General features: G+C 32.8%; 1 protein-coding gene across 3 annotated transcripts; it reads right to left on the reverse strand.

The window, feature by feature from the left end:
* Positions 1–7270: 7270 nt before the first annotated feature.
* Positions 7271–10287, reverse strand: KAI2 (alpha/beta-Hydrolases superfamily protein). 3 transcript variants are annotated; one of them, XM_078299117.1, is made up of 4 exons: positions 9804–10285; positions 8681–8709; positions 8374–8499; positions 7271–7858 (listed from the first exon to the last, which is right to left on the reverse strand). In XM_078299117.1, the coding sequence occupies exons 1-4, from the start codon at positions 10277–10279 to the stop codon at positions 7536–7538; spliced, it is 954 nt and encodes a 317-aa protein (XP_078155243.1). In that variant the 5' UTR covers positions 10280–10285; the 3' UTR covers positions 7271–7535. The 3 variants fall into 3 exon arrangements, with proteins under 3 accessions (XP_078155243.1, XP_078155242.1, XP_078155245.1); XM_078299116.1 differs by having other exon boundaries at positions 8681–8715; XM_078299119.1 differs by lacking the exon at positions 8681–8709 and having other exon boundaries at positions 8374–8495; positions 9804–10287.
* Between the last annotated feature and the right edge of the window lie 2082 nt (positions 10288–12369).

Genomic DNA, 12369 nt, shown 5'->3' on the forward strand with positions numbered 1-12369 from the left:
GCTCGGTGGCATTCTCCTACGTGTTAATGCATTTGGAAGGTCAATTGAATATTACGACTATTGGAATGATTCCAAAGAGGATTTTCTTTATATGATTCGAACCAGACCTTAATAAACTGTTAAGCCAAGCGATTGCAGATGGGTGTCAGATAAAGGGTTCAGCGGTTGGCCATCTGTAGGTGTCAGTAACCCTACAGATGTGGGTTTGATAAAGGGTTCAGCTCGAAAGAACATCTGCAATTGCTACAAGCCCTAATGAATCGAGTTAAGCCAGAGATATGTTGTGTTTGAAATTCATCTTGGAAATTCCGTAAACTGTGTTTCAGGTTGATTAAATTGTTGTCGAGCATTGGCATTCTGTTATTTATGAATATATATATCTGTTTGAACTGTTTTGAGTTTGGGGTTTCATTTTTGAATATAGAGTTTGATTGCAAGTCCAATAATCTAAACTGTGGCAAATTTCGCACTGGAAATTTATTCTCACCCCCACCCTTCGGGTTATATTACAGGTACTGGTGCAACTGATTCCGGAGAGGCACGCGAGTAGTAGGCCCTAGTAGCTTACCATTACATGACCCTAGATTCGTTTTGTTGTATGGATTTAGGGTAGGCCTCATGGTTAGTATCCGGATGAGATACTTTTGTTGTATTATATTCTGACTAGACTGTGTACTCTGATTATATATTTAGAAACTTGCTTGGTATTACTTGTTGTTATGTTTGAATTGTGAGTAGCCTTGTAAGCATACACGGCGTTGTATGCTTACGGCGGGGGACTGTTGCGACTCGTGGCTGCGGGGTGTGACAAGAGAAGAGATTTCTAGGGTTTGGGAGAAGACGGCTAAGCTTGGAGGCTAAGGGAGGAGGAAAACGAGAGTTTTCCGATGATTCCTCTTCTTCTTTTTTCGAGTTTTATCATTTCTTCTTGTTTTCTTTTCATCTCTTTTATTTGTTTTAGATCCATGTTAGAGTAAACTTTTTAGTTTCTAGGATTTTGATATAATCGAATGTTTTGTTTTGCATATTAGTTATTGGATTTTTGTGTTTGCTTGATTGTGTTTAATTTTAATTGCTTAGATTAAATTGTTTGACTTTTATTGGTTTGCCACTAGATGCATGATCACATCTACAAGGCATTTCAACCCTTATAATCTTTCCACCAAAGTAAGTACATGAGGTAAGTTTAGTGATCCGAAAGGTGAAACCAAATAGTAGCCAAAAGGTGAACATTTCCTCTTATCGACGGATAAGAGGTTACCTTTATAATATCAAACAAGCAACTAGGTAATTCGAACTAATATACACAAGTTGAGGTCTAGAACTCAACGAGGGCAAATATTGCTATTCCATACCAAGCTAATGAACTAATATACGATAGTTGAGGTTTAGAAACATTAGGTCTGGTTAGTAAAATCCTACACAAATGAGCAATACAGAAAAACAGTAACTGCTGCATTCACTCGGGGGCCACATGGACCATGTACATAGGACAAAGCCCGTGCAGGACAGTGCACGGACCGGGTACCTCGAGGCAGAACTGAGATGAAGTCAGAACCCTAGGAATACCTTTTTATTCTTTTTAAACAAAACTCCAAAAATATTTATTGTTTTTAGTATTATTATTTATCTGTTTAAAACACCAAAATCACATTTGCAACTTCTAGAGTTTATTTAATTTAAGTAAAGTCCAGTTTAATTCAATCCATCCCTGAGGATCGATACCTGAATATACTACTCGATAGGATTGTATACTTGCAATCTGACTCGAAAGTGTAATCAAGGTTAAAAGATATAGCTTGTTATACTGAAACTTTGTGCATATGCTTTTGTGTGAACAATAAATCTGCTAGATTTTCACTTGAAAGGTTTTGTTGAACATTAATAGTATTATCTTTTTGGAGATCATGTGTGAAAAAGAATTTTGAAAAAATATGTTTTGTTCTATCTCCTTTAATGTATCATTCATTTATTTGAGCAATACATGCAATATTATCTTCATATGTGATTCTCGGGATCATTTTTTCAGAAGACAAGCCATATGTCTGATGAATGTGCTGAATCACAAATCTTAACCAAACACATTCTTGGCTTGCTTCATGTATTGCTAAAATTTATGAATAATTAAAAGACGTGGCTGTTATAGTTTGTTTCACAGATCGCCACGATATAGTTGTTCCACCACATGTAAATAAATAGCCCATTTAAGATAAGCTATTATGTGAATCAGACAAATATCCAGCATCCGCATAACCAATTAAATCTGATTTGGATACATTTGAAAATAACAAACCTATATCCATTGTACCTCGGAGGTAGTGAAGTATATGTTTAACTCCATTCTAATGTCTTCGTGTAGGAGAAGAACTATATCTTGCTAATAAATTTATAGCACTTGATATATCCGGTCTTGTATGCCCAGCAATACACATAAGTGTTCATATTTCACTAAGATATGGTACTTTGGGACCAAGTAGTTCTTTTTCATTTCTCGAGGTCTAAAATGATTTTTATTCACATCTAATGATCTTACAACCATTGGAGTGCTCAACAGATGTGATTTATACATATAAAACCTTTTTAGCACTCTTGCAACATAAGTTTCTTCATGCACAAAAATATCATTTTTTAAATGTTCAATTTACAATCCAAGACAAAATGTATTTCCAAGATCTTTCATTTTAAATTCTTCCTTTAAACAATTTACTGCTTTTTGAATCTCTTCAAGAGTTCCAATCATATTTAGATCATCAACATAAAATGCAATTATAACAAACTCATTTTCAGATCTTTTCATGAAAATACATGGACAAATTGTATTATTTTTATATCCATGTTTCAATATATATTCACTGGGACGGTTATACCACATGCGTCAAGATTGCTTTAATCGATATAAAGATTTATTCATCTTAATTGAATAATGTTATTGAGAACTCAAATTACATGCTTCAGGTATCTTAAATCCTTCAGGGATTTTCATATATATATATATATATCATCAAGCGAGCCATATAAATAGGCTGTAACAACATCCATTAGGCGCAAATCAAGCCCTTCATGTACTGCCAGACTAATTAAGTATCGAAAAGTTGTTGCATCCACCACAGGTGAGTATGTCTGTTCATAATCAATTCCAGGTCTTTGCGAAAATTCTTAAGCTACAAGTTACATTTTATATCTCACAATTTCACCTTTCTTATTTCTCTTTCGTGTAAATACCCATTTGTATTCTATTGGCTTTATGCCTTCAGGTATTGGGACTACAAGTCCAAAAAATTTTCATTTTTCAAGGGAGTTTAATTTTGTCTCAATTGTGTCTTTCCATTTTGGCCAATCATTTCTTTGTCGACATTCATTAATAAATCTTAGTTCATGATCCTCATTATTCATTACATCTAGCGCTACATTATATGCAAAAATATTATTAATATCAACTTTATCTCGGTTCTATCTTATTCTTTTCATGATATAGTTTATCGAGATCTCTTCATTTTCACTAATTTTAGATTCTTGAGTTTCTGTTGGAACTCCAATATTAATTATAATTTGATTTTCTTCTAGAAATTTTTCTATCATATCCTCGACTTGGCCATTTTCATTCTTTGCTCCTTTTCTTTTTCGAGAATTTTTATCTTTGAAACCGATTGGTTTTTTACGCTTCATGCGTGTCATAATCTCATTAGTTTATCCAACAGGAACATCAACTTTTATTGGAGCATTAGCAGCTGGTACATGTTATTTGATCACTTTCTTTGAGTCTATAAATGCGTCTAGCAATTGGTTAGCTAATATTTGCAAATGAATTATTTTTTGAACATTTAGTTCACATTCTTTAGTACGAGGATCAAAATGTGATAATGATAATTCATTCAAACTTAATGTATTTTCTCAACTAATTATTTTCTCCCCTTAATATTGAAAATTTTGATTCATCGAAATGACAATCGGCGAACGTAGCCGTGAATAAATCTCCTGTCATTGATTTTAAATACTTTATTATAGATGGAGATTCAAATCCAACATAAATTTCCAACATCATTCGAGGTCCCATTTTAGTGCGTTGTGGTGGAGCAATTGGAACATATATAACACATCCAAAAATTCTTAAATGGGAAATATTATGTATGTGAACAATAACTAATTGTAAATGGGAAGTTTTATTATAGCTACTTGACCAAATGCGAATTAGTGCTATTGCATACAAAATAGCATGTCCCAACAAGATATTGAAAGTTTAGATTTCATAAGTAATGGTCTTCTAATTAATTGTAATATCTTATAAATGACTCTGCAAGTCTATTGTGTATGAACATGAGTTACATGATGTTCAACATTAATTCCAATAGACATACAATAATCATTGAATGTCTGAGAAGTAAATTCACCAGCATTATCTAGATGTATTTTCTTAATTAGATAATCAGGAAAATGTGCTCTTAATCGAATTAATTGAGCAAATAATCTCGCAAATGCCAAGTTGCGAGTTGATAATAAACTTACATGTGACCATATTGTTGATGCATCAATTAAAACCATAAAATATCTAAATGGTCCACATGATGTGTGTATTGGTCCACAAATATCACCTTGTATACATTCTAGAAATGTAAGAGATTTATTTTGTATTTTTGCTAGTGATGATCGAATAATCAACTTTCATTGAGTACACAGCACATAACAATTCATTAGATTGAAGAATCTTTTAGTTTTTTAATGAATGTCCACATGAATTCTCCATTATTTTTTACATCATTATTGATCCGGGATGGTCCAACCGGTCATGCCAAACTATAAACATATTATTATTTGTGAACTTGTAGTTTACAATAACATGTGCTTCAATTTCACTAATATGTGTAGTACAAGCCGAAGGAATACATAGGTAATTTTTCCAATATGCATTTTTTTATCTAATATTATGCTAGTAATATAAATATATTCAATATTTTCTTCATTGGTTGTCTCAATATGATACCCATTTCGACGAATATCCTTAAAACTTAACAAATTCATTTGAGACTTAGAAGAATATAATGCATCATCAATATAAATTTGTGTTCCTCTATGTAACAAGAAGATTGCTCTTACGGAACCTTTAATCAATTTTGTACTACCGGTAATAGTGCCAACATTGGCTTCTTGCATTACTAAATAAGATAAATATATTTTTTTTTTATCTTTGAGGATGGTATGAGTTGTTGCACTGTCAGCGAGACATATATCTTCATTATTGATATCATTGTTGACCATAAAAATATTCATTCTTCAATGAAAAAAAATAAAAAAAAAATAATTTTACAACAATAAAAATAATATCGTTAAACTTGTATTGTCCTTAAAAAAATGCAATTAATATTACTTCAACAATAATAAAGATTAATCTATTTTTTTTAAATTACTTCTAGTTTTTAGTGATGTCTGATATATATCAACTATATTTTGCATACGACAGGTACGTGACTAATGAACTTTAACACCATAATAATATCATGAATTCTCTTGTTTGCTATTATGTCACTTTTCTCATTCTTTTTGTTAAATATTTTTTCACTTCTAGTAGTAATTTTTTTATTCATAATTATTTCCACTTCTAGTGGAATGATATGCTCTTTTCTTCATTACCACGTCCATATCTAAAAATTGGTCCATCATATTATTTTTTTATTTAAATTTTTTTCAGAATTTTTTTTTAAAATCTTCTTAATATTTATTGAAATCTTATTTGGGAAGATCAAAATTATCGAATTGTTCTTCAAATCTTCTTCTAAAAGATTGAATTATTGAAAAAATAATAATATGAACATGTAAATTTAGTGCATCCTATCATTTTTCTTGAAATCTTCTTGACAAAAATCTTCTTAATATATTTTGAAATCTTTTTCGAGAAAATTAAATTATAAAAAAAATATGAACATCATATAAATCTTCTTCAAAAAGATATCTTAAAATCATCTCATATTAATTTGTATATATCAAATATATCTTGTTCATGAAGATTTTTTTTTTGGTTCAAAATCTTCTTTTGAAAAATTAAACTATATAAAAAAAATTACAATTCATATAAAATTATATGACCCATACTAAACATCTTAAAATAAGCCTACATAAATTGACAACTTATTTTATTTAGTAATTACTAAGAAATATCATTTAAATAAATAGTATTAAAATAAATTTATTGAACTTCAAGTACCACAAATATTCAACTATCTTAACGAATAATATGTCACAATTTTTTTTTTTTAGCTTATGCCTTCAGGCCATATATTAAACCATCTCAATTTCATAAATAAAATATGCCACAAATTTATACTCAGCTTATGGCTTCAGGCCAAATATTCAACCGTCTCAATTTCATAAATAAAATATGCCACAAATTTATCTCTATTTATGACTTCGGGTCAATTGACAAGACTTATGATCACATGGCTTTAATAATTGAATTTTAAAATTGAGCTTCAAGTCAATTTATAAATTACTAAAATAATTTCGGACCAATTGATAAAATCGAGGATTTTTTCTTTTAACATATGGCTTTGGGCCATTACGTGATTAATATGGTTTCGAACCATTTCATTAACATAATTTATATTCAGGCCATTTCATTAACATAATATATACTCATATATACTCAAATGACTTCGGGCCATTTCATTAACATAAAGTAAAAAAAATAACATAATATAAAACATAACATTATCATAATATAATATAAAAAAAATTACCTTCAATCTTCAACTAGTAGAACTATCATGCTGATAATGTATTATAAAGTAAGGATAAACAAGCATAAATAAGATGGAGAGAATGTAAAAAATGACTATCTCTTATTCATATATTTCTCACATATACAATACAAGATTACAATGTCTTTATTTATAGATCACCAATTGTAAATAAAAAACCATTACAATAATAATAAGAAAATGAATTCTAAATAATAGTGAGATATAAATTCCAATGGTAGTGGGACAGTGGGGATTAATATTGGAAGTTACAATATGAATGGACCATTCATTATATTCATAACAATCTAAATATTGTGAATTTTAGACATAATATATGACACAAACTAAAATTAGTGTTGTGTATGTCTCTAATCTCATTGTATATTAAAATTAAGATTCGATTTAGCATAATGCCAGAAATAGTAAGCTATATTTGATAGGTTATATTAAGAAAGAAGGTTTTACTATTGAGTATGTGAAGTATATTAAATCGAATGTATTTATACCCAAACATTTATTTTGTATGAAAAAGCACCAAATCTGGAAAAGCAATGCTTGACGGCACATGAAGTAAAATGGTTGTTGTCTAGTTAAAAGACCTTAGAATAGACCTACTCTCAGTTGCCACCAAGTTATTACAATTTACACCATCTGGGGACATTATTACATAAATATATATTGAGTGAAATCTCTGATCAATAACAGAAAGCACAACATCGCAGCTACCTATTAGAGCTTGTGCCACAACAGAGTACAACAAGATCAATCAACACACTTCGAAAATAACTTCATTTATTTCACATCTCAAACTGCAATGTCATACCTGATGTGATTCAACAAAACAGGAGTGACAATATCAGGCGAGCTGAGCTGCGGGAGGTGACCTTCACATGCCATGACTTCAACAATCGAGTCGCCCCCAAGGTGCTTGTGTAGATACTCAGAAACCACGACTGGAACTGCAAGATCTTTCGTGCTCTGGATGATGTGGCACGGGACAGTGATGAGGGAGAGGAGGTGGCGCACATCGCTCTTGAATATTGTCTGCCCAACGCTGAGGGCAATATCTGGTCGGATGTTAAAAAGGGTACGGCTAAACTCTTGTACAGCCACTGAATCCATATCACCTGTATATCAACTTCGTTCAGTGCCTCTACTAGTATTGTCATATATGAACAAGACAAGAGCAATGTATGACTTAAAAGATTCAACTTTTCAGACAAAAAATTTAATACTGCCACCAAATTTGCAAGCTTCTACACTAAACTTGCACATTAAGTTTAAGTCATTAAGAAGATGAAGAGCTTATATGATGGAAATATAAGTTCAATAAAATGTGAAATTTGATAAAATTTTCATCAAAAAAAAATGTGTGTGCAAATGATCACATTGCCTGGTTTATCTTCCATTAGTTATTTTAGTAGCAAATTGACCAGCACAATTTATTCAAAAATTAACAATTAGAAAGTGAACAAATGGTCAACAGACCATGCAACTCAGTCTGGAGCCATATAAAGAGGGTAATTATGTTAAACGCTGAAATCCTTGCCGATAAGTACGGTTCGATGTTTGAATGTTTCAGCTTTAATTATTAGATATAACAATTCACCAAACTACTAGGATAAGGTCAACAGATCATTACCTCCAACAGCGAGAGGTGCGAAGCCACTGCACCAGGCTTTGTAATTGTTACGCATGGCCTCAAACAGCTGGTCAAGATCCTCCTGCTCAAAGCCCCCATAATAATCCATGTCGTTCAAGTACCTGGCTACACAACAAATATTTAATGAAAAAATCGAAGATGAATGACATTCATGTGAACATTGAACATGATAAAAAACTAAAAATTACATATATTTTAGAGGGCATTTTATAAATGCAAAGGAAATCTCAACATAGCTGTACAATCAGTATAAACACGTAATAAGGGTATAGATGTTACAACTTACAAGGGAATAATAATGTTGCCGCCGAAGAGCTATATCTTGGTAAAAGGAAAAGAAAAAAAAGGAGGTAAATACATGGTTGTTTAGTTCTACATTTCTAATGTTTAATGGAAAACAAAAAACTATAAAGATATGTTTTATATAATGTCGGTATGTTTAATTAGCTTATAATAGATAAGCATATAAATGGAATAATTTCCAAGCAAAAGAAGCAAGTCTTAAATCTGAATTTTATTTTAGACCAATCAACTTCACAATTTTTGGTTTAATTAAAAGTCATTTTTTTGCTCTCTTTGCCTAAAATAGAAAATAACAAATTTATGTTGACAGCTGTCAGCTTGACTTGGGACTTAATTCCAAAACCTAGAAACAGATAGAATGCAGTTAAGTTTCTTATAAAATGGTTTCATCTTAACTTCACTTTAGGAGGAAATATTAGTACAGATATGCTTATTTTTTATTCATATGCTGATAGCAAACTAATCAAATTAACAAAAAAGAAAATAAGATTTTCATGAAATGTCTGGCATATAATATGCTTATGGTTTTTGGACACCTGGAAAAGTACAAAAAGAGCCCAATTTTATTAAAATCATCAGACAGAAGGTTTCCCCCCTTTAAACATGTAAAATAACAAGTTTGTAGATTGCTAACAAACACATGAGAACAAAACTAACAATAGAAAAGGATTCCCCAACTTCTAAATCAAATTCATCTCTATATGTTAATCTAGTTGCCTCCTTGTCCCTCCCTTAAAACTGTTCCAATTTGTTTTATTGTCAATCTGAAATTCATCTAAAAATTGCAAGAGGTACTAGGGTTGATCCAAAGTTGGATAATTAGGGATTTCCAATTTTAAATGCAGAGTACTCTTTTCCAGCTCCAAAAATACTTAATTTTACAGACCCCCGTTATCTAAGAAAGAAGTCCACTAAATATAATTCAAATTGGATACTGATAACTTAACGACACAGTAACATACCCAATACAATACATAATTGGGGATGTTACTTCTGGCAAAAGGGATTTTTGTTGTATAAACATATTTACATAGTTTATACAACAGAAATCCCTTTTTCCAGAAATAACATCCCCAAATTCCCCAACAAATAAACAAAAATTCTACCTTGGAGAAGCGGAAAGAAAAACGAGCTTAGAGAACAAATCGGGCCGCGAAATGGAGGCAATAGCACCAATCATGGCGGAGACGGAGTGACCGACATAGATGCAGGACTGAACGCGCAATTCCTCGAGGATGGCGAGGAGGTCGAGCACGTATCCCTCCAGCGTGGCGTAACGGTCGAAATCGAAGTAGTCTGGGTTGGTAGGGCCCGCCCCCATGTTGTCGAACAGCACCACCCGGTAGTCCTCCACTAAGTGCGGTACCAGGTGCCGCCATACCGACTGGTCCGTACCGAAACCGTGAGCCAGTACAATCGTGCGATCGCCTTCTCCGACGACGCGCACGTTGTGCGCCTCCTCTACGATTCCCATTGAAGGGATCTCTCTCTCTGTTTGTTTGTGTGATTCGAGTTGAACTGGAGAAGAGGCGAGATGAATAGGAGTTGACAATTGAGTTGGATTATTCGTGGAGCTTATCATCTGGTCTGAACATGGACCACGTAAGACGGTTGCCCCGGGGAGATGGCAAAGGAGAATAGTTCTTTGATCTTTAGTGAATTGTTCTATGGAAATTTCTATGTAGTGAATAGTGCACAAAAGACTACTTTCGTTTCATGAATGAAAAGATTTCTAGGACTCGGCATATTGAGAGGCTGAGGAAAATGAGCAGCGGATTGTTTGTGATCGGTTGAGTGGGAGGCAGGATGATGTAAGAGGGGGTTGAGATCACCGAAATGTTGTTACCGCCATCTGTTATTACCAATCAAGATTCTAGAAGACGCACTATATTGTTGCTATGTTGTGGCGGGAGTAGGGGTGGCAATAAACCGAACCGAAACGAACTTACCTTAGGTTTGAGTTTGGTTTGAATTAATTTTGAACTGAATCTGGTTTGATTCGTTTCGAACCGAACCCATTTCGAATCGAATTAATTGCGAACTACACATTTTTCGAATCGAATCCCGAACTAAATTATTTTTTAACAGTCCTAGTTATACCGGTAGTTTATACATTAATTTTTTCTCGCAGGACAATTCACATGGCTTTCTTTTACCGGTATGAACTATGAAATGAGTGTTTTTAAGTTGAAAAATTGTTCATGAAAAAATACATCAGAGACAGCTTTCCTGGTATGAACTATGAGAGACGACCGAAGAGAGAGGAGAGACAGTCATCTAGGCCGGAGAGAGGAGTGACAGCCGGAGAGACAGCCAGTCGCCGAGAGCGTTGGCTAGATTTTAGAGCTAGAGAGAGAGTGAGTTAGGGAGAGTGAGTTAGGGAACTAGGTTATTGAGATTTGAGAGCGAGATAGTGTCAGCTAAGTTAAATTATGACTCTCTATCTTAGATTTTAATTTCATCAGGTAAATTGACGGCCGATGTTATTATGAGATTCAAACCATAAAAATGATCGAACTCATTTCGATCGAACCAAGCTAAGTTTGGATTTGATTTGAATTAATTCCGAACCGAACCTGATTCGGTTCGTTTCAATTCAAACCCATTTCGAATCAAATTAAACTCGAATCAAATCCGAATCAAACCCGAATCGAATCACGAACCTCGAAGTTTTTTGCCAGTCCTAGGCGGGAGTGAGGAATACTTTCCGCCTTAGTCAAAATATTCTATTTTAGAATTCGTGCCAAGTTGAAACGGACGACTAGGATCTCAATGTATACAGTCAGGTAGTGCATTGGATCAAAATTCGGAATCTAGACCCTAACAATTGAACTGGTAAACATAAAATTTGAGGTAATAGAAGTGTTTATAGAAAATATATGATACACTTCTTGCATGTGCATTTGAATTGTTGAAAGAAAAATATAAACCCGTAAAAGGTATGAGCAAGTATCCCTCAGTAATCACATTCACTGAGTGAATTTTTGCCAAATAATTTCAATTTGTGCATGTTTTAAATGTACAAGAAGTCTTTAAAATTCATGTCAGAATAAAATAAACGGTATGAATCTCATTGTATCAAATTAGATACCTGGATCTTAATTCATGTCAGAATAAAACTCAACTCTGATAGGCTTTTCTATTTTTTTTCTTCAGATCATCCAGAAATTAATTAATTCCAAAAAAGGAAAAAAAAAATAGTTCATTTGATCCTTTATTTCAGAAGTTGTTTGATACTTCTCATTCTAAATGTTTAATTAAGTGGGTGAGAAATTTCGCTGAACCATGCATTAATCACTCGTGCACCTTGTGATTAGGGGCGGATCCAAAATTTTTGTCAGGGGGCAAAAAAAAAATACTGAATCGGATTTAAATAGCTCATCGGATTTAAACCCGTTAACTAATTGGGTACTCGATAAAAAATGATGTTTTGACTTATATTTTCCAATACCTTAACTTATAATTTCTGATTCTATAACTTATAATTAATATTACCAATCATAATTCAAGAAATTTATTTTGATTTTAACACTAAATTTAACCCGAATTACAAATCAAACATCCAAAGGGGAGGCAAAAAAATTTCCAGAAAGGAGCAAAGTCGATCGGTACCAATAAATCACCACTAAAACTCAAAATTCAGGGGGGGCGGCTACCACCCCCGTGCTACAA

This window comes from Carex rostrata, chromosome 3 (assembly GCF_964058835.1).
Source record: "Carex rostrata chromosome 3, lpCarRost1.2, whole genome shotgun sequence".
Lineage (NCBI taxonomy): Eukaryota > Viridiplantae > Streptophyta > Magnoliopsida > Poales > Cyperaceae > Carex > Carex rostrata.

Coding starts and splice junctions, on each gene's coding strand:
- KAI2 (XM_078299116.1), bottom strand. CDS start 10,279: ATGATAAGCTCCACGAATAATCCAACTCAATTGTCAACTCCTATTCAT. Junction 8,716..9,803: donor TTTCTTTCCGCTTCTCCAAG/GTAGAATTTTTG, acceptor CCTTTTACCAAG/ATATAGCTCTTCGGCGGCAA. Junction 7,859..8,373: donor CGCACCTCTCGCTGTTGGAG/GTAATGATCTGT, acceptor GTTGATATACAG/GTGATATGGATTCAGTGGCT.